Here is a 25,472-nt window from a genome sequence, read left to right on the forward strand (position 1 = left end):
TTTATAGATGTCAGGGAGAGCATTGCCATGACTCCAGAGGGTTTCCCATTTGTCCTGCTTTGTTTTATTATCTGCCACAATGCAAACTCCATACCATGGTTCAAAAAGAGAAAAATGAAAGATTATACTTAATATTTTCTTTCCATTTTAGATTAATGTCCTTTCCTTGGTTTATTCCTAGAAGAGGCAGACGAGTCCCCCTCTCTTTTAGACTTACAAATCTTCATTTAAAATGAGATGTCAGTGTGGATTACTGGCATGAATAAAACGTGATTCCAGAGCAGTGAGAGGAGAGAGTCTCCAAAGCTGCTTTCTCCTCTTAGGGCTGTGCAGAGTGAATGATCTGAGGTAACACTGGGAAATTCACCTGCTTTTGCCCTCACCATCACATAGCAAATCAAGGACTGGGCTTAACTGGGTCTGGCAGTGCCCAAGGCCGGTTTGGAGGGGCTTGGAGCAGCCTGGGACAGTGGAAGGTGTCCCTGCCCATGGCAGGGCTGGCACTGGATCAGCTTTAAGGTCCCTTCCAACCCAAGGCAGCCTGTGGTTCTGTGATTGATAATGAACATGTTCAGGGTTACCATGGTGCACAGGCTACTTTGCTGAAAAAACTTGAAAGTCTCTTATTTATCTTTTTGGGGGGGTCTTTTGCTGATTTTTTTTTTTTTTTGGTTGGGTTTGTTGTTTTTTGGGTTTTTTTAATTTCTCTGTAAGGACAAAGCCTAACTGAAAAGTAAGGGGATTCTGGCATGGACTCACTTTTAACATCTCTCTAAACTGCAAAGTGCTTCTGTTTTCCAAACCATGTTTGGATTACATAATTTGCTCACTGTGGCTGCTTCTAAAGCTAATATCTTCCTTTAATCAGTCCCTCAGTAATCTAATCATTATTAAGCATCTTTTGGAGGGATTAGAAATAGCTTTATTTTAAGACCTGTAATTGTGATTACAATATATAATCCCCCTAATAGACACATATAACCTATTTAATTCACCATGGGTTTATTTTAGGAAATTAAGGCATTACTGATGGTATTTTGAGGAATGAGAGAAGATATGCTACTTTTTACATTCCTATTTCTTTTGGCATATTGCACAAGGAAGTCACTGCTGTGGCTGTTTATACCCATCATTTTGCAATGACTATTTTATAATAATTTGCTTGTTCCTAAATAGAAAAATGTTTTTAGTCTCCATAAATTACTTCAGTTTAACTAAATTTCACCTTAGACTTTGCAGCACTTCCAGCTGCATGAGACAATGGATACACAGCAAAACTCAGATGTCTTTCCTAAATTATAGTTTCACTAAATGTTGGATGCAGTTGATATCCATCACATTTAGGAATCTTTGTCCTGAGTGTCTTGGGATATTTTGGGAGAGAGATTTAAGAGTCCTGTCCTCTTCAGAGGCAGCCTTGGCACAAGCCCATATTGCCCACTGGGGCTGCTCCTTTTAGGCTTTTCTCTTCCTTCTTTCTCTCTTCTCCCACCTTTTGCGTCTGTTCAAATTTCCTCATTTTTGTAGTTTTTATTGGCAAGAGAGTTAAAATATGTAGTGTCAGAGAAAGAAAAACAGGAAATAAGCAAAGTTTTGCTAAATTTGTTTCATATTTGATCAGGATGGAGAGGGCAGGTGCAGGCAGGTTAAAAAGAAATAAATTTTTAAAAAAGCTTAAAAGCAATCACTGCTTCTATCACTTCCCAGATCACATTTCTCCTCACAATGTAATTATCTGGACTAAAATTGGTAGGAGAAAGAAAGGAAGCAACCCCTAGCAGTATAGAATATTAAGCCAAACAGAAATGAGGAATTTCTTATTTGTTATGCAAAGTGGCACATTCTTTTTAAAATACATTTTAATTTTTTTTCCGCTTGGCTTTCCAAAGAGAGATGTGCATCTCTCAGAAGGTAAATTTTGCCCTTCAATTTGTTACTCTATATCTTTAACCCCACCAGGAAGTACAGTTGGTGGTAATTCTGTTTGGCACAATACATTAAGGATAATGAATTAGAGAAAGCTAACTAGCTGCTCCAGTATGAAATCTCTTCAATTCACAAGAAAAATGCCTTTCTAGTGAAGTTCACTGTCAGGACAGTGCACTTGACTGATTGAAAGGCTGTTTATTTGAGTTGTTTTAGAAAACTCATCTCTGAAATTAGACAGAAGGAAAATAGAAAGAAAAGAGAAGTGTCTTCCTGCAATAAACATTTAGAAAAAAATTGCTTTTAGAAAATTACAAATCCTGTGACTTGATACTGCATCAGGCTCGTGACATTTAAGATAATACAAGTATTTCACAGCACAAAAGCAAATCATGTAATTTAGCTTGCCTCAACAAGCATTGCCTCAGCAGGGGTCTCTAATTCAGCACAGACAAAAGATTTTATGAAGTTCTCAATATAAATACCCAGAATACTCTTGGCACAGAAAATACTTTCCCAGAGCCTGTACAATAGTCAGTTGTGGAACATTAAATGCAATCAGGAGCTGAAATCTGTAGTGGATGGGGGCCAGAGTGAGTCACGTAGGCTCAGGTATAAAATCTATATCAAAAGTAGGCACTCAAATTTTGACAAGAGCTAATGAGTGTGCTTGTATGTGATTGTGTTACAGCTCCATGTCAGCCTCTGATCACCTTCACACACATTAGCCAGCTTATCCCAGTCCCCCTTAGGATGTGGTCTGCAGTACCTCACTCTAACAACTGAGGAGAAGGGAAAGCAAGGAGCTCAGAGCCTGCAAATTCCATGGTTTGAAAAGGCACCAGCACCCCTGTGGGTGTCCATGTACACTGGAGCTGGGCAAACATTGTTTTTCAAGGTTCATTGTTTTTCAGGGCAGCCCTTTGGGTCAGCCTGGCTCTGATCAAGGAGTGGTTTGGGCTTAGGGCATCAATTACCCCCAGGCTGGAGCTACCCCTGCAGTGGGTTCCTGCAGCTGCTGCTCTCAGGAATGAGGCTTTTCCTTCCTGCCAGAGCTCCAGCAGCACAGGGATCCTGAGTGGGCCAGGGAAATGGGGTGGGTGCTTCCCCACTCTCATCCTCCAGGGTACTTTAAAACCTCATTGGGAAAATTTTTAGGTATTCAAAGGCACAACCAATCTCCAGGTTCATTCTACTTTACCACAATTGGGGATTTACAATCCAGCTTGTCCTGAAAGGCAGTTTGGGTTACAAAAATACTCTGTTGTGCTCACAGTTAGATACAAAAGCCAGTGTTGTAATGAATGTCCTGATGGTTTACAGGGACCATCTTTACAGGGCTGAAGCAAAAATAGAAGCATTCCCTTTCTTGTGAGCACCAGGAACTTCTGAAGAATTATTTTGAATGATACATGCCAATATAGATAACAGTAATTAGATCAAGCTACAAAAGTGTGAAAAATTGGGTTAAATATTAGATAAACTTCCTGGTAATAAGATATACTGGGCTGTGGCATAGCCTGCTTGTGGAAGCAGTTTTGCATGCAGTTTTAGAGCTCAATTAATATATTTCTGTGTTGGCAGAGAAGGCCTACTCTTTTGATAATCTGATAGAGCATCTCTAATTCTTTCACCTTGGGTATATTAATACTGCACATAATTAAAATCGGTTCATGATAAATTAACTAATTTGCCCTTAGAGTGATCAAAGACCCTTTTGCCCTCAGGGTTTATAGTAGCTGCTGTTCCCCCCCTCCCCACCTCCATTTTAATCATCAGTCTGAAATGTTTATGGGAAAAAGAAAAATTTCCAGGAATTAGGCTCTGCAAGTCCCCAGCTCCTGCAGCTAGTGAAGTGTAAGGATGCCCTCTGCTGAGCGTGGGCTCAGGAGTTTTGGGTTGGAAGCAGAACTGTCCCTGGCTGGGTACAGAAAGCATTGGCTGAGCAAGTTGGATGTCAGGTCAAAGTTCACTCATTCTGATGTGCATTGTGAATTGAACCCAAAGCACAACCTGCAGGTATTGGAAGAAGTGTGGAAACTGTAGAGCATTTACTCATTGGGATTTAAAAACCCCAATAGCTCAAGCATCAGCTTTCTGCAGAAATAGGTAGCACCTTTCTAATTCTGCAATCCAGTAACCTGGACATGGTGAGAAATATATTCAGTGATGCTGGAACACTGGTGCTGAGAGGTTCTAAACACATTAGAACAGTAATGTGGTAAAATATATCACTGTTCCTCCTGAGAGCTTTTTTAGTCCTTCTGATGATGGTCAAGAGCAACACAATAATAAGGCAGTCATAAATATGACATGCATCAGTAGGTTAATCTACTTTCAAGTATTTCTTTGAAGTTTTCTCTGTGCTGTGTAGTGAAGTCTGCCAAAAAGCTTGTGGAACAGTTCACAGTCAGTTGAGAAATGTGTGGATCCATTAGCCAAGTGAACTCTTCAAGAGGGATACCATGTCACTTGCTTCATTTCTGAAAAGATTTGGGAATTCAGAAAAACCATGAACAGCAATGGAGAGCTAATCCTGTGCTGCCAGTTTGAATCAGATCAAAATTTCCTATTTCTTTCATCTCAGTTAAGGCCAAGTCAGGACTTGTGTTGGTCTCAGATTGTTGGAGGAGGTTCAGCACCATCTCAGCTCCCTGTCCAGTCTCCCCCCTTTAGCATGCAGAGTATCAGTGAAGTCACTGCCCATTTGAAACTCAGCTGTGTGTGCTATGAAAAGCAGCAATATTTTGGTGAGGCAAGTGGTGAGGGTTTGTCATTGAATTAACCAGATAAATAATTCAGCATACCTGAGGAAATCTGGAGGATGACAAGCTCTGAAATATATATTAAAACCCACAGTACTGAATTCTAATTAAAATTTATGTTAATAGCAGAATTTTCTTTTACAGAGGGTACTTTTTTTTCTAGCTCTGGTTTTAATCAGCTGAGTCTAATGCAAATAAATGATTCTGTAACAATTTACTTCATATATAAGAGTACAGTATGGATGGGGAAATGGGCTGAGAGAAACCTCATGAAGTGCAAGATCCTGCACCTGAGGAGGAGCAACCCCGGGCACAAATGTCACTTGTGTCACTCCTTTGTCCAGTGACTGAGCACTGGAGCAGTGAGGCTGTGGAGTTTCCATCCTTGAAGACATTTCAAAAGCTGTGTGGGCAACCTTGGCAACCAGCACCTGGTAGCCTTGCTTGAGCAATTGGCCAGAGCTGATCACCTCCAGAGCTCCTTGCCAATCTCAGCCATTCTGTGATAATAGTAGTCCAGATAGCAAATTAGGCAAACATGGGCTAAAAGCAGATATATTCTGACAGTAACCACTACTCTTTCATGCATGGAGGCAGATATTTCAGAGCAGCAAAGTCAATAAGAGCAGCAGCTGTGGATGTGAGCAGCACAGGGATGTGTAAGCCTTTGATACCGAGCAGCAGTGCCCAGGGCCTGGCTGTGTGTGCTGAACAGACCCAGAGTTTGCTGCTGTTGTTGCAACAAGCTGGATCAGCTAGTTCACATGAGGTGAAAATATCCTAAGTCCTGAAGCTTGCCATCTGAGGATAAATTACTACAGGGAAATAGAGCCATATAAGTAATAAAGTTAGAAAAAATAAATTGTGTTATGCTCTATGCCTGTCTTTTTTAAATATTGTTTTAAGATGCATCTGAGTCTAACTTCACAGAACTGCAGCAAAAGCTTCTTACATGGAAGGAATCACAGGCAGGTTTTTCCCTGCTGTTGAATGGAGATGTTTGCAGCCTCCCAGGTCCTGAACTGGCAATTCAGAGCAGTTTGATTGCCTGCTTGATTGTTTGTGAGATAACGGTGAGATTGGCAGTGGCAGGGTAATTTACTGAAGATTGCAATGTCAGACAATATCCAAGGGGGCTCGTGAGCATAGAGATGTGATTCACATGACTGACAGGAGCCTGAGGGATTGATATGCCCATTCCAAGTTCAGGGTGTCATCACAAGTGTTTGGCTGCAGCATCCCATAATCAGCTGCATGATGAGGTCATTACAGGCAGAACTTCTGCTCACCTCTTATAACACCTACGCCAAAATATGATGCAGCTCGAATAGGTAAATGTAAATTTGTCAGAGGGAGGAATTTATATCCTCTGTTATTTCTAGTGTGTTGGTAGGGTTTCCTTGCCTGGTGGTCATCTGAGAACTGGGTGGGCTAAACAGAGGGCAAGGTTCAGTTCAGAGTTGTAGAGGTCTCACAGAATGAGGGAGAAGCTGAGGAATTCTCAGAGCTTAGTAGGAAAACTGCCTTGAGTTATACCCTGAAGCTAATGATGTCCTCAGAATGATTATATAAAGTGGGGAGGAAATTAGATGTAGCAAAACAGAAGGATCCTGCAGCCTTGTAGGAGAGAATTTTAAGATGAATGGAGCTCTTAATGTGAATAGGCGAGTGACCTTAAAGCAACATATAGCTCTCACAACAAGGTAGTTTGTCTGACTTAAATCTCCTTAGAGGCCTGAATGAAACATTGTCAGCATAACTTGGCAATTTTGTTTTTAAATCAGGTCAGGCACAGTCATTTCAGGCACACAAAATGGGTTGGAAATAAAGGCTAATTGTAAAATAAGAAAGTTTTTTGTAGTTTTAGATTGGTTTTTTCCTTTAGGTTGTTGTTTTTCCAGTTATCACTGTGCTGGTCTGTTGTGCACTTGAAAATCCTGAAAATGCACGAGTCATGATCTTACCCTAAGGTACTTTTGTCTGCTTCCATACTGGAATGCTCTCTCTTGTGTATGATTTTGAATGCATGTCCAGGCCATATTTGCGTTCAAAAATCAGATTGATACACCTTGAGAAGTTTTACATAAGTAAAGACATAAGACATAAGTAGATTGCAGATTGAACTCCTGATTCTTGCCAGAGTAGATGAACAAATGTTTGTAAATTGTTAGAGATGATAATATTGCAAAGCAAATGGTTAATAATTTCTAAATCATAGTAGAGCTCCATTGAGAGAACATATTTCAGTTAAATAATGATACCAAATGAAGAGATGATGATAGAATTGTTACTGTATGTGCTAAAATTATTTATCTAAGTATACAGATTCATCTCTCCCTTGATTCCCTTTTAATTTCTGGTGTTAAAATTCTCTTTTTTCTTAAAAATGCATCTTAAAAAAATTCATGATAGATAACCTAATCTGTAAATGATGACTGAACCCACCAATTTTGTGACTGATCTTCCTTGTCCAGGCATGCACACAAGTTGTGAGCCAGATACCCATGGGAGGTGGGAGTTCCAGCAGCCCTTCCCTGGGAACTGCCAAAATGGCTACAGTGTAATTTGTGTTTTACGTAGCTAATGGTAGCTTTGTCATCTCCACCTCCTCTCAATTCCTCAAATAGAACAAATAAAATCAAATCAAAATCAATCATAATTCTCAAGACAAAAAAAAAAAAAAAAAAAAAAAACAAACAACAAAAATGACCAAACAAGCAAATAACTTAAAACAGAAATCCTTTATTGTTTCCACTTCCTTTTGCCTAATTTCAGCCCTTGACAGATTTATTGAGATTTATCCTCATCTAACCCTGGTTTACATTAATTGTAGTGGTTTTTAAGGAGTGTTCTCCAAAGCCTCATCCTCAGGGCACTGCTGGCTGAATGACCAGGTTTGGGGCATGGGGATGCTATGAAGAGTGAACTTCAACCATTTTTCCCAGTGCCTTAAGCTTTCCATGGGTGTTACTGCTCCACAGCTCCGTGCTGGATCTCAGTGGTGCCTGTTACCTTTCAGATGGCCTGGTGGACTGCCTGGACCCTGACTGCTGCCTGCAGGCCACCTGCCAGAACAGCCTGCTGTGCCGGGGCTCGCGGGACCCGCTGGACATCATCCAGCAGAGCCACGGCGCCGCGCCCGCCGTCCGCTCCTTCTACGACCGCATCAAGCTGCTCGTGGGGAAGGACAGCACCCACATCATCCCTGGGGAGAACCCCTTCAACAGCAGGTGAGAAAACCTCTCCAACAGGAGGTGAGATAACCCCTTCAACAGCAGGTGAGAAATCCCCTTCAACTGCAGGGAGCAGCTGGCAGTGTGACACCTGTCTTGGTTTGAAAGGACAGGTGTCTGCTAAGGAAGGCAGGAGCCTCCCCTGAAATGGCAAATGTAACCCCCCTGCCTCTGAATTGTTATAATTCTGAAATTAAAAGGCTCTCAGGCAAAGATATGGGAGCAGGAATAATAGCTCTTTCCTCGGAAAACTAAAAATACAAATGTAATAGTACAAACAACAAAAAAAACACAGAGTCAGAATAGGAGCTGTCCCCCTGTGTGTCAGGGGGTGGCACAGCCCCATCCCATGGGGGCTCAGCCCTCCTGCAGTGCCAGCTGTGGCTCTGCTGGAGCAGGGATCCTGCACAAGGGGGGAGTTTTCCTCTGCAGCTCCAGGGCTGCTGCAGATGGGCCTGGGCTCCCTCTGGCAATGCAGGGCAGCAGAAGCTGCTCCTCTGGCAATGCACTGGGCAAAGGCTGCTGGGCTGTCCCAAACCTCAGATTGGATCCAGGTAGGAATGCTTGGCTCCTCCCCTGGGCACAGCATCTCCCCATGGGATGCTGGAATTGGATCAGCCCTGCAGGGACACTCAGTGGCCATGAACAGAAGATAATTAATAATTAATGGCCCATTAACAGAAAACATCTCCTGGAGGGAGGATTGGTTGTGGGAGAGATAAAGAAAACTGCCCAATGAACAGCAGAGAACTGCCTCAGCTCTCACAGATGGGAATAGAATACACACCCCCATTTCCAACCTAAGACACACCAGATCTGTGCATTGCATGGGAAAATTTGTGCCAGTGATTCTGTGTGTGGTTTAACAGGAGCTGCTGCTTGCAGGTGCTTCATCTCAGGCATTGATCATACTGAGGCCACGCTGGTGCAGTTTATGATGTGGCCTCTATTTTATAACAGAGTTTTATTAGCATTTCAACAGTCTGGCAATGCCCAGAAGAAGGTTTCTTCCACTGAGTAGGAGCTTCTGAGGTTTATATTTTATGAAGACTGCAGTCTAGAGAAAGGGAAAACACTAACTAGTTTCCAATTCATTTTTAATATAGTGCCATTAGCACAAATTTCAATAATGGAATAACATTTCAAATAATTTTAAAAATCCATTGATTTATGGAGTTTTATTATTTATTCTTTATATAAAACCATTTTACTTGTAGCATTGATCCACTTGACTGGGTTTACTTTTTCTTCTTGTTTTTTTTCTTTTTCTATGCACGTTTTCTAAGACTATTAATTATATATTTGCAATGAATCTAAAAGCCAGCACATCATTAATTAATATTTGATGCCATTGTATGCTTACAAGAAGATTGGTATTTATCAATATTATATAAATAGGTCTCCATGGAAAGATGCTAAGAAATTGATGAGTATATTATTTATGTTCATATCACCAAAGTTAAAACTGAAGAAAGAGCTTCATTTGAGATAACACCCAAAGGATTGCACTTCATTACAGGAAGTTTTCTCAGTCAGAATTCCATTACAGGCTTAGTGGGTGATGTAGAGCATGTCCCTAAATATTTGTCTGTGAAGAGAGGATCATAATGTTTCTGGATACACCAGGCAGGTCCCCATTGTACTCACCCCTATGCTGTGCACAATCATTTCCATATTCCATCAGGAAACCCCTGGGATCCTGATGGAATATGGATCCTACTCTATGCAATATAGATTTTATGCTATTCTATAAAATACTCCATGCATACACACATGGAGTTGTCAAAAAAATAGAAAAGAAATTGTTCTTCTTACACCTTTTTTAATCCTGGAAGTGTTTAAGGCCAGGTTGGGCAGGGATTGGAGCAGCCTGATCTATTGGGAAATGACCCTGGCCATGGCAGGAGGTTGGAACAAAATGATCTTTAAAGTCCCCTCAGACCCATTCTATGATTCTATGAATTGGTGCTCTAAACTGAACAGGAGCTGAGCAGTTCAATCCTGAGGCTTCTTTAAAAAAAAGAACTCATTGGAAACTTTAGTTTTGGGGTTTTTTTAATGTTCCTCATGGTAGGACTCTTAGTTCTGTTTTACTCATCTGAGCTACACTGCAGATTTTAACACATCTTTGCAAATGACCTGTTAATGATGTTAAAATTTGCCTTCACCTCTGAGTTCTGAAGGTACTTCTGATAATTCCATGGCTCAACTGCTATTTTTGGTACCAATTTTAGGAAAATCTACTGTATAGTGTCAAATTGTAAGTTTTAGAACTGATGGGTTTGTCATTTAAAAGTGCCACAAAGTTGAACTCCCAACTTTTTCGTATACTAAAGCTGCCATTGTCTCAAAAAGTAGCTCCTGTGTTTGTAAGCTGTTTGCTGAGCTCAGTCTGTCATTCCATTGAAAGACATGAAAAAGTGGGACAAAGTAATGGTTTGGGTTTTTTTTCCCGTTTTAGTTTAAGAAAAAAAAAAGTTATTTCCTACTATAAAGGAATAAATAACAAAATGTATTGATTGCTAAAATAGGTACATCTCAATGATTTTTTTTCTGTGCAGAAACAAGATTAAATGATGTTTCCAGGGGGAAAAAAAGCTATGTGTTTTTACACATTTAAATTCCTTGGCATAAAAAAAAATATATAATTCCTGTATCAGTTCAGTTTTTCTGTTGCACTTTTAAAAAATTACCAAAGAAAGGTGATTGTATGTGTGACTATTAGTCAAAACATTGCTTCTTATAAATCCATATATTAGCTACATTGTAGCTTATTCTAATATCTATTGTCTTCCTTATTTAAAATTTTAGAAATAAAAAGGAATATTATTGACTAAAATATTTTATTCAAATTATTTCCTAAAATATTAAAATTGAAGGTAGAAAAAATTAAGTCATGGGCATTATTAGTTTTCTTCTGCCATCTGACAATTTCTTTCTAAATCTACTTTCTGCACAGTTTCCCTAGAGAAGCTTGAGTGACTTTTTTCCTGCAACTATTTCTGTGTGTTTGTCACATAAAATAATTCAAGCAAAATGAATAATGCCAAGACGATTATCTTGGTCCAATGTGTTCCCAAGCAAATTTTTCTCAACAGGTTTCAATTTCTATTAAATTCCACATTCTGTTACAAAATGTTGATTTAGCAAATTAAAAATTGACCTGACAGGTCAAGAAGCACTTGAAAGTCCTAAAAGAAAAGTAACAGAAATGGCTCGTTTTTATTAATTAGATGTTTTTTGTGTAATACTGAAGAAAGCATTGCACCCTGTTTGAAATAAAAATATGAAGAAATAGCTGTTAAATATCCAATATAATACAGTTAGAAATGTACCTCCCAGCCCCTGCACATCTGAGAGTGGGCAGAAAAGAGCTGCAAACCATCCCTGGTGTGACTGATGCAAGGAGCTGTCCTGTGCCAGGGGCCCATTGTCAGTGTCCAGGCAAGCTCAGCTCAGCCCAGGTTAGTCCCCCAGTCCAGCTCAGACATGCCTGGCTCAGGTGCTGTGCCTGGAGCCTGCTGAGCTCTGGGAGCAGCCCCAGTCCTGCTGGAAGGGCTCCTCATCCCCCTTCTGTCAGCAGAGCAGAGCTGGGGGCTCATGCTGGAGGCACACACTGGTGAATATATAAATCTTTTCACCCGTGACTACAGCAAAGTGCAATTTTACAATCCCTGAGATTGTGGGTTAAGAGGAGTTCACTCTCCCTGTTTTCACCTTCTCCAGTTTTCACGTTTCCAGTGTAGCAATGGAAGCCATCTACAAAGAGCTTTTCCTTTTCCATTGCCCTTTTACCAAACAGCTTCTCCCTCCCCAGTCTGCTTCTCTCAGAGCTCAGGGAAGGTGGAAGGGAAAGGAGCCAGGGGCTGGGAACTCCTCTCCAGCTGGGAGCAGCAGCACTTTGTGCCTGCTGTGCACTTAGCAGCAGCAGAGCACTTGCCATAGAGAAAAATCTGACTGTGCCTCTTAGAGGAATAGCTCATCCTCATCTCCCTTAGGGTAAACAAAGCTGCTTGTCCTGCTGGCCAAAGAAATGCTTTCTCTTGCCTGTGTGTGAAGCTGGACTTTAAACCAAATCCTCCTTTTGGCAAAGGGCAAGCAAGGGTTCCAAACCAGGCTGGAATGCAGTGTACAGGTATCAGTCATTCCCTGAGACGAGGGAATTTGAACCTTGATGTGAAGAATTGGTGATACAAAACAGAGATGTGGCGTTGCTCCATGTTTGTCAAGTGTGGCAGGGACCCACAGGAGTGGTACTGTGCCCTGCAGGGAGGGCCTGGAGTTTCAGTGGCTGCAGGAGCACAGCTTTGGCCTGGCTGAATGGGAGGGAGCTTTGTACCCTGCAAAGCCTCGTTAGACGATGAGGCAAACCCTTGTTAGGCAAGGAAAGCACTGATTGCCATTCTGTGTGCACTTCTCACTGTATAAACAAGCATTTTCTTGATTTAGGTGTGTAGAGGGAGCTGGGCAATATTGTGGTCCTTCAGTATTCTAAAAACCCTTGGAGTAAACTGTATTTAGAGTAAATGAGGTACAGGTGTTCCACTACTTCACTTATAAATGACATAACCTCCCTTTGTAATTAGCTTCAATACCTTTAATTCTCTTTCTTTTCCAGTCTTGTGTCTCTCATAAGAGGCCAAGTGGTGACTACAGATGGGACTCCTCTAGTTGGGGTCAACGTGTCGTTTGTCAAGTATCCAAAGTACGGCTACACCATCACTCGCCAGGATGGCACGTGAGTGTCCCTGCTCCCCTGAGCCCCTGTGTGCTCTGCAGTGGCTCTGCTGATTAACAGATGGTGTGATCTAATGGAACCATGTGGCACCAGGCATTGCCTTCCTCCCAGGGCAAAGAGCTATTAAGTAAACACAAAAGTAATTTTTCACACGGCGTTTTGAATACTAACTGCATGTAAATACGGACAGGCTGACTTCTGATAATGACGTGTTAGCAGGCACACTCCTTTCAAATAAATTGCTCTGTATCTATGAAAACATTTGTGGGCTACAGCAATACCCAGCTGAGGCAAGAAATATTTTGTTTTAAAATAAAGAGCAGGCTAACACTTGTAGGAAAAAAAGAAAGCATCATTATAGAACAGTATATTTTGTTAAAATTTCCCTTCTGTTTCTCTTTGCTTTTGAAGAGACACTCTCTTTTGAGTTTCTTCAGGGTAGAATGTAATCAAAAGATTCTAATTGAATATATTTAGACAATTTCCTGCTGTGCAAAAAAGTGCTTTTCCCCCCTTGTATCAGCTTATTTGAAATGCACACAAATTCAGATAAACAAAAGTCATTGTGTCATGGTTTATCTGGTTTACTGGCTGGGGTAACTAAAACAGTTTATCTGACACAGGCATTGTAAACATTTGCCATTTTATCTTGATCTTGCATAAAAACAATGGAATTTATATAATTAATAGGAGTCAACTGATCTATAGGGAGTATTTAAGTTCCATACTTTCCAGAATATTAATCTGTTATAATAAAAGTATAATGTTGATTTCAGTGGTTTTAATTGCAGTAAATGGTGAGCTGAACTATATTTAAATCTGCATAGATTATTGATGTCATTGAGTAATTTGTTCCGTTGCCAGCATTTACATAAAACAACTGATACCTGTTTCTGTTGTCAGAACAACCTGGAAGCATTTCTCATTTAAGCCAGGTTTGAAATGCCTGTGCAGCTCCACATTACTGCTGTGATTGTGTAGGGGGTTGGAAGTAAACACCTAATTTCTCTGAAAAATGATAGATCAGTTATCTTGGGGACAGGAATTCTTACTTGCAGAACACTTCTCATTACTACTCTCTTATTGCCATGTGTCCCATTCTGTGCTTGAGGGACAGGAGCTTTTAGGAAAGGGATAATTCAGTGTCCTGCTCAGAATGCACTTGGCCTCTCTGCTGTTTCTATATAAAGGTGACTTGTAATAATAAATGTGGTGGTTTGTTTGTTGGGTATTTTTTAAATTATTTAATACAGAATTTATAATTTTATCGGAATGAGCTTTGTCCAAGTGACTTCAAATCATTGCTTGTCTTGGCTGGTTTTCAGCAGTTTAGTTGCCAGAGGTTCACATCCCATTACTGATCATTGGAACCATGGCATTTAAAACATAATCATGGTCTGCTCACTCTCCTCACCTCCAGTGGTGAGGGGAGAGAATCGCAAGAGTGAGAGCAAGAAAAATCTTGCATTGAGATAAAAACAGTTTAATAACTGGAATAATAATTATAGAAACTCTGGTAAAAAGGAAAATAACAGAAAGATAAGTTAATTCCCAGCCAGGTTCTGAGCAGCTTTTCCCCTAGTTTATATAATGGCAATTATATATCACTGTATATTACTATATCACTGTATGATCTGAGATATCCCTCAGTTCAGTTGGGGTCAACTCTCCCAGCTGTGTCCCCTCCTGCCTCTCATTCTGCTCCCTGGTGGGATGGGGTGAGGAGGAAGAAAGGCCCTGACTCTGTGCTCTGCTATAATAAAAGCACCCCTGTGTTATCAGCATTATATCCTGAATCCAAATCTCTGCTCTCCACCAGCTGCTAGGAAGAAAATTAACTCTATCCCAGCCAAAACCAGACAAATACCCATCACTGTTGGTATGCCTCTGTAGCTGTCTCATTAGCCAGGAATGTGATTACTGGAATTTCTCAGTCTTGCCACTTCTAAAGGCCACACTTTTCTAGGTTTGACTTGGTTGCAAATGGTGGAGCATCCCTGACGCTGCACTTTGAACGGGCCCCATTCATGAGCCAGGAAAGGACAGTGTGGCTGCCATGGAACAGCTTCTATGCCATGGACACACTTGTGATGAAGACAGAGGAGAACTCCATTCCCAGCTGTGATCTGAGTGGCTTTGTCCGTCCTGACCCAGTCATCATTTCATCACCACTTTCAACTTTCTTTAGTGACGCTCCCAGCCGCAATCCCATTGTGCCAGAAACCCAGGTAAGAGCAGTGAGTGAACAGGGTGGGGAAATCAGTGGGCAGGTGACAGTTCTGATCCAAGCACAGGGCCACCATGTGTCCCCTGCAATTGCTACAGCAAATGTGTCTGCAGAGCTGCATTTGTTCTGACAGGTACCAGGTTTTCTAATGAGGGCTGCAGGAGATATCCCAGGTTTATGGCACCCAGACACATTTGTCTTTGATCACCTTGCAGCCTCCCATTATCATACAACATATCAAGTATATTTGTGTGTATCAGTTGCCAGCTTAGGTGTTTCAAGAGAATTTTGCAAAGGCTTGGCATGTGATGCTGACCACAGACTGTTTCCTTATTTCTTACTTAGGACAAGGGCAAACTCTACTGGTGCTGTTTTTTCACTGCTGTATTCAGTTAGGCTTTATACTGGTAGTGGAAGCTGTGGGCTCCTATGATATTTCTTATGTTTCCTTGCATATAACTTGCAGTAAAAAAATATTTGTGCTTATTTGCCCTTTTGCCAGCAGTGGGCTCTTAAAAAGATGTGTACACAGACACCAAATAATTATTGTCAGAAATGTCAGCTTAACTGTGTTGGTTTGAGGACATCTGCTCCCAGTAGGAGAAAGACATAAGCTCATAAGAATACACAAGGTGAAACATTTAAAAAAAGCCATTAATGTAAAGTGTTTGATGTCTTTCCTTCCCAGGTTCTTCATGAAGAAATTGAGATCCCTGGCTCTAGTATAAAGCTCAGCTACCTGAGTTCCCGCACTGCTGGATACAAATCCTTACTGAAGATCATCATGACTCAGACACTGGTGCCACTCAATCTGATCAAAGTTCATTTGATGGTAGCAGTAGAAGGGCATTTGTTCCAAAAATCATTTCAGGCATCTCCCAACTTGGCATATACATTTATCTGGGACAAAACAGATGCCTATGGTCAGAAGGTTTATGGGTTGTCAGATGCTGTAGGTAAGTCAGCATATAAAAGCTCCAAGACTTTCCAAGCAACATCTATAATTCTAAATAAGAAAACTGCAAACTTCCTTATGGAGGAGCACATCTTGTCTCCCTGACACAATTTATCTTTGTATTATGGTTATTTTACACATTAAAGATCATGTTCAGAGGGTCTAAACTCCATCAACGTGCCTGGGTTTCCTGCTCAGTACCTGACTTAGAAGGTTAAGACCAGGCAATAGGAAAAACTGGCCACAGGAACTTAGGGGAAATCTAATCCATCATTATAATTTTGTTTTCTTCAGTTATAAAATGATCCTTGTGCTGGACTGGCTGGCAGTCTGCAGTGCATTTGGGTTTTCACACAACCCTTATTGTAGTCTCTTGTGGTATAACACATTTGAAATGAAAATGCTGTTCCTCTAATGCTGTTCAGTCTTGTAGTTCTACAGCTATTTTTAGTTAGCTTGGTTCTAGTGGGTGGGAAGAAGAGTGATCATCATAATATTTTTCAGTTTTCATTGACTGTCTGAATAATTTTAATACATCAGTGTTAAAAATGAGCATCAGAGCTGTGCCAGTGTGGAAAGAGCAGCTTTTTTTTTTTTTTAATCTAAATTATTTTCTATAATTTCTAAATTCTTCTTTGCTATAGTTTCACTTTCTTATGTTATTGCATGGGATATTGCTTTCCTGTGTAATTGTGCTTAAATGCACACAAAGTTTTTACTGCCCTTTGGTATATAGTATGTAAAATGAATATGCTAAATAAATGCTGTGAACATCTGGCAAATTAAGAATTTATCTTGTCCTGCTATCTGATAGTTTTAATTATTCAATAAAATTTTACTATATTTTAAAAATTTTATTTCTCACTCTCCTCTCAGCAAACCCATCACTTCCCAGTGTGAGCTTTTAAAATAGAAGTGATCAGGTCCCTGCAGAGTACATGTGAATGAAGTTTTAAATTTGTGTCTAGTCAAAGATCTGAATATAATATTGTAGAATAAAAGTGAGGAATATAATCACTCCATCTTCTTGAGGGGGCTGGGGGACTGGAATACTCATGCTCTGGACATTTAATTCAGTGTTTGTTCAGCAAGTATATATTAGATTTTATTTCATTTCAGTGTCTGTGGGGTTTGAATATGAGACTTGTCCCAGTCTCATTTTATGGGAGAAGAGGACAGCACTGCTGCAAGGATTTGAACTGGATCCCTCAAACTTAGGAGGATGGTCTCTGGATAAACATCATGTACTTAATGTCAAGAGTGGTGAGTTAGTTCATTCCTTGTGTTTGCTGTCCTACATGGAGTTTTTATTTGCATAATACTTACACTCCCCAAAATGTGTTTTCTCCACTCTTTTTATTTCATCTTTAGTTCACTAAGCTGTGAGGCATATTTCAGTTGTCAGAAAATTTCTGTAGAATTTTAACACATTTTTTACTGTTCTGCACAGGCTGAATTTCTTAAAGTCCAATTTCTTAAAGTCCAATTTCTTAAAGTCCAAAATCTTTATCCTCTATTCTATTTTTCATTTATTCCCCTGTAATATCTTTCTGTCTTCCCTGTTTTTCTCACGTTGACCACATCTATTCCTGGTTCCTTTTGCTTGAGCTCCTTTTCCCCCTAACCTGAAATGCAGCTTACAAGGAGTACAAGTCTGTGACAAGATACTGAGTCTCCTTTGCCTTTCTCATTAGTCACCTGTTTGGTTTTTCCTCACTTCTTTTTGTCTTCCCATAGCCTGAGCTGAATCTTGGTGATCTTTGTATTTTACCAACAACTATTTGGGAGCTGAATGCTCAGAATACATTTTATTTGTTCCCTGCAAAGTGTTGTTTGCAGCCTTCCTGCTGCTCATTACCAAATAAAAAAATGTATTTATGCTTAATAAATCTAAATTATTGTTCAGAATTGGCAAGATCAGGCTATTTGAACTCACTTCCAGTGCTGGGCAGTGGATCCACATTTGGGTAGTACATGCCAACAGAGAGTGTTGCCACCAGTGGGGAGCCAGTTATGTTAGGGTCATACAGCTTCATTCCCACAAGAGCATGAGGCTGAAAGTTTCCAGCCAGATTTCCACAGTTTTTGATGACACAGAATATGGTCTCACTGTGTCAGAAAATCCACTCCCTTCTTGGAGCAGGGGTCTGCTCTTTGAACAAATATTTTGAAGATAAATCCTATCTTGAAGGTATTTTCTTGAAGTCTAATAGAGATCTGTACCACCAGCTTCCCTCTTGCCTTTTATCATTGATCCTTAGCAGCCCTTCTGGGAGTTTGATCTTTCTCCTATCTTTTCATTTTCTGAGCTATCATTTTCTCTGGTTCCTCCATTTCTCATTTTTCATTTTCCATTAAAAAAGTGTGAAAGACTGAGAGGTGGAAAGAGAACAGTAAGGTTGGCACAGAATTCCAAACAAAACATGATACAGAAAACTGGAGTGAGACACAAATAAGGAGCTGCTCTTCTCCACTCACTCAGAAACCTAAACCACAGTCCCAGGCCAGAGCTGTGGCAGGGTTTTCTTTCATAATGAATACCAAAGGACTCTGAGTGTAGGTTTGGGTCTGTGGGTATGTATGTGTGTGGATTTTAACGCTGAATCTTCATTACACCTTTATTTTTACAACTGCAAAATCCTCCTGCTCTTTTTGCACCATTGAAAAACCGAACGCCAGAGTCATTTCAATGTACAGTCCTTAACAGCAGCTGTTGAGAAGAAAACAGCCTCAAGTCCCCTACAATGAACAGTGGTAATAACCACTTCTTCTCCTCTCTGTCCTTAGGTATATTGCACAAAGGCAACGGAGAAAATCAGTTTCTCACTCAGCAGCCAGCTGTGATAACCAGCATTATGGGGAACGGGCGCCGCAGAAGCATTTCCTGTCCCAGCTGCAATGGCCTGGCAGAAGGAAATAAGCTCTTGGCCCCTGTGGCACTGGCAGTGGGTATTGATGGAAGTCTCTTTGTTGGGGATTTTAACTACATCCGGCGTATCTTCCCCTCCAGGAATGTCACCAGCATACTGGAGCTGAGGTAAGGCTTCACCTCAGTGCTTCGCTTCTGGAGCCTGTGCTCAAATCAGCCTTTACCATTACTTCTTATAATTTTGAAAAACATTGTCACTTTCAACCTATTTAAATTCCAGTGGAGAAATGGGGCACAGAAATGCACAGTTCAAAGTCTGTAACTTACCCGAGCAGTGACTAAAGCGAAGGACTTAAGAGCAGAAATTAACTTGTGCAGAAAGTACAAAACATCTCTTTCTGTCTCCTTAGTGATCACTGATGCTGCCCTCCCTCAGTGCATCTTTTAGTTTTGTTTGAAAAGTCTAGAATGGACTGCCCTTGGGTACTGAGCCACAGTGACAGGCAGAGGTGTAACAATCTCATGAGGTCAGAGGGAAGCTTCTCCTGCCAGTGGTTTTGAGATCCACATCACATTTCTTCTCCATGCTTGTGAGTCTATTTCTGTAGGTTAACAAGTGCAGTTCAGGTTGACATACAGATTCATTTTGCATTATCAGAACTCTTTTTAAGATTTTAACTCTTTCCCCCTGTCCTGTGCCCTGCTCCAAGCTTAAGATTTGATCACTTAATAGGGAAGGCATGAGTGTAGAATGTACCACTTCACCCATTTCTGTTCCATCTCCTTTTTTCATTTTTCCAGGAGAGGCAAGAGCTATTGCTTCAAACCCTAACTCATGTAACTGACCTTATACCTACAGCACTACTGAGTATTTGCAGAAAAATGAGGAAAAATAGCATGCCCTGGCTGTCTGCTGCCCCTCCTGGACCCCACTCAGGCAGCAGCATTGGTGCTCCTGGAAATTGGATAGAACTGCAAAGTACATTGAGTGAATTTAGGTCACAAGTCTTTTTTTGGTGATATGACCAATAAGCAATTCCTCTGCTTCTACATTTAGTTTTTAATTAGTGGGAAAAAGTGCAAAATGATTGGACTGTTAAAGAATAGGAGGCCTAGCTCTATTTTGCACCTCTCTTCCATTCATGTCATTCTGTTGATGTCACTATTGTGAATTCTGATTCTATAGAAAAGAAAAGAGATCTGATTCAGGCCAATTCAACTCTGAAATCACTCTCTGACACCTACCTCATACACCATCAGGCTGCCTCATTATTTTTTTTTTTTTTTAAAGTCATGGATCATCCAGTGCTTTCTGCTAGCAGCTCAGTTTAAACCACAGAAGGTAGCTGGCATGAAGTGTGACCTGCTATAAATATTTATGTCAATATGCACTCTAACTCTGCATTATACAGAATATGCTAATTGTTTTTTTCTAAGTTGTTCAGATCTTTTTAGCTTTCTGGTAAATACAACTACAGCTTTATAGGTGAGGAGAAATATTTTCAGATTAGACTATCTCTCATAATGCATTTTTATGTACCTCACTTACCAATATCAGCCACTGATAGTTTCCTAGCCCACCTTGTGTTGGAAAATGTTGCCTCAAAATTTACAACAATATTAGTGTGAGTACTTTGCTTCCTCTCTCTGTGAGAGAGATTGAAGGGAACTTGGGTTTTCATCATGTGTGAGGGAAAATTGGGAAGGACATCAGTAAAGAAATAGAAGATGGATTTTTATCTGCTGTTGTCCACTTCCTCCTTTATGAAAGTCTGTTTTCCATAGCATAGTTTCTTTAGCTTCTGTTATAACTAGAAGCAATTAACAATGAAGCTGATGCATTGTCAGTGCTGTTGGACAGCTGCAAAGGACTTGACATACAGATTTTTAGGATTTGCAGACTTTAGGATTTCATTATGATGTCTTTTACCCCATGTTCCTCTAAAGGGAATTAAGGTCCATTCCAGCACACATAATCTATAGCAGTAATTGTGATTAATTGCTCATCTTGAAATCTGCATGAGTTACATGGGTAAGAGTTTGAAGATTTGAGCCATTTAAGTGTGAATGAGAGCAGAGTCTTCAGCTCATATCAAGTAATTTGCATTATGTTGCAATCAGTACATCCTCAAATATTACAAACCAAAAACATGGCTTTGTTTAGATTTCACAGCTGATGTCCTTTTGGTTTCACATAAGCCCCTATAAATCTTGAGTGCCCTTATATGTCAGAATATCCCAGTGTGCATATTTCCTTCACACTGTGCTCTGGGAAGGTGCCTGCTTGGAATGGCCAGCAGGAATTTGGGCTCCAGCACTGCACGTGGGGCTGCAAGCTGGGGGCTGTGCCTGGAGTGCTGCAGCTCAGGAGTCACAAACCTCCTTGCTCTGTTCAGTGCATATTCCTGAATGGAAATTACATCAACACAGTGAAATGCTGTGTGAGTGCAGAGTGTGTTCATTTTCTTGTGGGAAGTAGAGAGCACTTTTCCTTGGGCTTTGTGTCTGGGCAGTAAGCTGTGGATCAGTTAATGCTGTTTATCTCCCATTGTACTGTAACTTACTGCTCCCTTAGAAGGGGCCTTTTTACCCTGACATTGGCTCTGATAGGCTTAAACAGACACCAAGGAGCATCCAAACTTGTTTTAAGCAATTATTTTAGAGACTAGGAGGAGAGAAAAACAAACTGCATAGTAAGAATGTGTCTAGAAATAGCCTGTTGGAAAACTGTTTTGATTAAAGAGGTTGCCTCCAACTGGCAGACAATGTCCAAAACCAGTGCTTCCCCCTGCCCAGTTCTGTATTCAGAGAACTGCCAGTTTCTCTCACTCCTAGCCCCCAAGCTACACATATTTCCATGGGAAAATTCTTTCAGTGGTTCAGAAATTTTCCTAAATATGAGGGGAGGGGGGTGGGGGCAGGGGTGTCATATAGGGAATTAGCTTGCAGCTCTACCCCTCCCAGTCACTCTTCGTCTGGAAACTAAGCTAAGGCTAGTGCTGAAAAGAGATATCTTCTCCTGTGTCCTTTTGTAAAATAAAACAAATACTATGTTTGCTTTACCATCTATTCTTCAGCTAACTGTTTGTTCTTTTTTCTTCTGTTCCCTTTCTATAAAGAAATAAAGAGTTTAAACATAGGTAAGACATGAGCTCTTTCCCATATAATTTGATATGGTTTGTTTGCTTCATTGTGTTTGCTTTTTGTGTTGTGCTTCTTGTGTAATGTTATGTTCTTCATGTACCATATATAGAAACATTTTTGTGTGCTAATTGTGTGTTATGAATATGATAAGCATTAGCAATTACAAAATGCAGTCAAAAAGCAGCCAATAAGTCCTGACAGTAATTAGAAATTTCTAGTAGAATGCAAGTATAATGAACCCCAAGCTAACTTCCAGATAAACACCTCTCCCTGCTGTCTATAATTGGTCTAAATGGTCAAGGTAAACTACAACAGCATTTTCACAAATGCCAGAAAGGTTCACAAAAGCACTAATGACTGCATATAGGTCAAAAACTCATTTTCTGGTCATTAATGATTTTCTGAACCCGCTTTCTTTTGCCATAATTTAGTTTCTATTTCTTTTTTCAAACCCATTTAATAGCCAGCCTGTGGGGCTGGCTGTGTGCAACCACTAGAAGCAGTCACTGTGAGATTCAGGAGGGAGGCCTGACCCTCCTGGATGTCAGGAGGAGAGCACTAGGTCTTCTGGATGGCTGCAGCATAGGAAACACTTGTGCCTCCTGACATGCCACACCTGGGACAGGGAGGATGTTCACCCTGGAGAAAATCAAGGGCAAGAACAAGAAGAGCTCTTGTAAACTGTTTCATAGTGTCCTGTGCATTACCCTTTTTAAACCATACTTTCCATTTCTGTGATACAAGTTGATGGAATAGATGGTCTGGACTAAACAGGATCATTTCCCCTTAACAATATATTTTGGCATAGTGACACCCCTAACTGTTCTTATCTGGGTGAATTCATTCACAATTTGCTGATGATTATTGGTGATGCTGGAGGCTCCTCATTTGCTTAAACTAAGCCTAGTTAATTTTCCATCTGCTTAGAGATTTGCTCTGGACAGCTTCTCTTTAGGGTAAGCTTAAAGAAAAGCTGCTGTTGAAACAGAATTTGATGCACCTGTGAGAAGAACAGGGAGAATGAGCTGCACTTGCTGCTGGGTCCCAGGCTCCCTCAGAGAGCAGAGTGAGGCTGCAGGTGGTGGTGACCACACATTCACTCAGGGCTGGAGGCACAGACGTTATTGGCAGGGGCCTCTGAGCAGCACTGAATGCCATGGAAAATCTTTTAAAGCAAGTTACAATCCTTGGCCTCCTATAATTCAAGTGAAAGATTGCAAGGGTGCAGAGAAAAGAGAGGCAGAGGTCTTTAATTGCTTGGATGCCAGTTTGAGAAATATTGAGTACTCATTTATAAAACAAATCCCGGTTTGAGGTACTAGTCTCATTGATTCTTTGGGAGCACAGTGAGTGCATATTACCTTCCAGCAGTCATTTTCTGTCAAATTCCCTCAAAAATTTGCTTTGAGTTTTCCACTATCTGTTCCCTGACCTAGTTCAGGAAAGAGGGGAGGAATATGGAACAGGTCTGCAGCTCCAGTGAGCTGCTCTCTGATCTGGAACCAAAGCTTGTGACTGACCCCTGGCACAGCTGCCCTGGGGGAGATTCCAGAGGAGAAAGGCAGGGTGAGCTCCAGGGATGCACCATGACTGCAGGAGAGGAGAGGGAATATTCCCATATCCCATGTTCTGCCATTGCTCTTTACCCTGACTCATGTCTTATCCCATCCTGGGCACACCTAGGTCTGGCTAAGGGCAGAGGGGAGGCAGGGGTGGGCACAGCCTGGCAAAGTCATGTGTAAAACAAAACAGACCCTTCCATTCCTGCAGGGTGGCAGCTGCTCCCCTGGGCACCGTGTGAGCAGCTCTGTCTCACCACTGAGCCCAGCAGGACCCTCCCTTCCAGGTGCAAGCAGCAGTGTCTGTGCCCAGCTCCAGCCTGTGCCCAGCTCCTGGAGGTGCCCATTTGGCCAGGGTGGGGGATGTGCCTTGTTTCACAAGGGCCATGCAAAAGGCACCAGCTGCAGGGCAGCCTTGAGCTAAGTCTGGGTGTGTTTGTGAGGAGCAGCACAACACCAGTGACACAGCAGAGTGTTCTTGAGTGTGAGGGGAAAGCATGGTGGGAGAACAGAGCAGAGTTTGGAAGCAATGATAAACGTGCAGGTGTTTGTATGGCTCAGGTACCTGGGAGACTGGAGGAATCTCTAAAGTGGAAAGAACCAAAGAAGGTTGAGCATTTTTTTGGAGGGATGAGAAGGAATGTGGTAAGGGTGTAGTGAAGAGGTGCAGTCTGCTGCTGAAGATAAGGAGATGAACCTGGGGAATAATGAGATTGTCCTCTAATCTCAAGCATGTCACTAGTTTCCCTGCATAACTTTGTCTACACCACTTAACCTCTCTGTGCCTCAGTTTCCTCCTCTGTAAAATGGGTGCTACACCCATCTTTTTAAAGTACTCTGAGATCCATGCATGAAATAAACCTGCCAAGTATTTTTTTTTGTTTATTGTATTTCTTCATCTCTAATTTCTACACTCCTAGACTTCAGCAGATGGTATTGCCTCTGCCTACTGAATTGAGATCCAACCAATCTCCTTCCTGCTTTCTACAGTCTTAGAACAAACCATTATTGACCTAAACCCATGGCATGTCAAAGACTGGCATAAAGGAAAATAACTGTAGAAAGTGATATTTTGGGGCCTCCTCATTCCTCCAAATCTGGTCATGACCACATGGCCACAGTTATCTTGGTGTGCCGATGGATCCATCTGCCGAAAGTGGCTTTATGATAGTTTCAGCGATTCTGCTCAAGAAATGGCTTATGTCCATCATAGCTTACCTCTGTGTATCCTCACTCTTGGAGATGGGCACTTTTGCCACATGAAACTAGGAGTGTGGATATTTGGAGGCAAATATCTCTGGTTACTGGTAAGTAACCTTCATTTTTTTTCTTCCCGTCTTCATTCGTCTTCTATGCTTTGAAACCACCATTGACCTTATTTACGCTCACCCATAGGCTCCAAAGGCTGGAAAATTCACATTATGCTTAAAATCCAAATAAACTGAGTAAAACTAGCCAGGCAAGATTTTGAAAATATTTCTGCACTGCAGTTCTGTGTGTGTGAATGTATATATATTGTGAAGATTGACATTTCTCAATTTGCAGATGATTTGCTAAAGTAGTTCCAAAATGTGACAAGCTGTCAAAAAACATATATTTCAGAAGAGAAGTAGCTTTCCATATGAGCGCCCATTCCAATCACAAACTGAGGACCAGTTTTTCAATAACAGAAGGTTTGGAGTTAAAGTCAGACACTTGGGGATCTCTGGTTTTAGTTATATAACCAACTTCATCTGCTGTAAATGAGATTCTTGATAAGAATGAATGAGAACAAATTTGCTTTAGAAATAAATTTGTTATGCCTCTGCCTCCTATTTATACAAGACCTCACAAATCTTGTGGCGTAATCTAAGTAACTCAGAAGCTGATTCTTTGATCCTACTCCTATGACTTCTGCTTCCAAAGGAAGTTAAACAAGGTAGCGGGAGGGGGGAAACAGATAAGCCAAAGAGAATTGACCTGGAGCAGATCTAAAGGGCTAAAGAGATCAAGAGGAAAAGACTGCTGTGCAGCTCTGGCTTATTGGGCTCTGCTGTGCAAGGTTCAGTGTAGAAGG

General features: G+C 41.1%; 1 protein-coding gene across 17 annotated transcripts in view; it reads left to right on the top strand.

The window, feature by feature from the left end:
• TENM2 (teneurin transmembrane protein 2) overlaps window positions 1-25,472 on the top strand; it is an 884,487-nt gene that overhangs the window by 832,553 nt on the left and 26,462 nt on the right. For 14 of the 17 annotated variants that reach the window (XM_077186468.1, XM_054642789.2, XM_077186472.1 and 11 more), the window contains 7 exons: window positions 7,711-7,921; window positions 12,543-12,662; window positions 14,629-14,890; window positions 15,578-15,845; window positions 16,964-17,107; window positions 18,632-18,881; window positions 21,833-21,853. In XM_077186468.1, coding sequence (XP_077042583.1) covers window positions 7,711-7,921; window positions 12,543-12,662; window positions 14,629-14,890; window positions 15,578-15,845; window positions 16,964-17,107; window positions 18,632-18,881; window positions 21,833-21,853 — 1,276 coding nt within the window. The remainder of the gene's footprint in view (window positions 1-7,710; window positions 7,922-12,542; window positions 12,663-14,628; window positions 14,891-15,577; window positions 15,846-16,963; window positions 17,108-18,631; window positions 18,882-21,832; window positions 21,854-25,472) is intronic. The other 3 variants (XM_077186471.1, XM_077186473.1, XM_077186475.1) reach the window with 1 other exon arrangement.

The sequence above is a fragment of the Agelaius phoeniceus genome, chromosome 15, assembly GCF_051311805.1.
Source record: "Agelaius phoeniceus isolate bAgePho1 chromosome 15, bAgePho1.hap1, whole genome shotgun sequence".
Lineage (NCBI taxonomy): Eukaryota > Metazoa > Chordata > Aves > Passeriformes > Icteridae > Agelaius > Agelaius phoeniceus.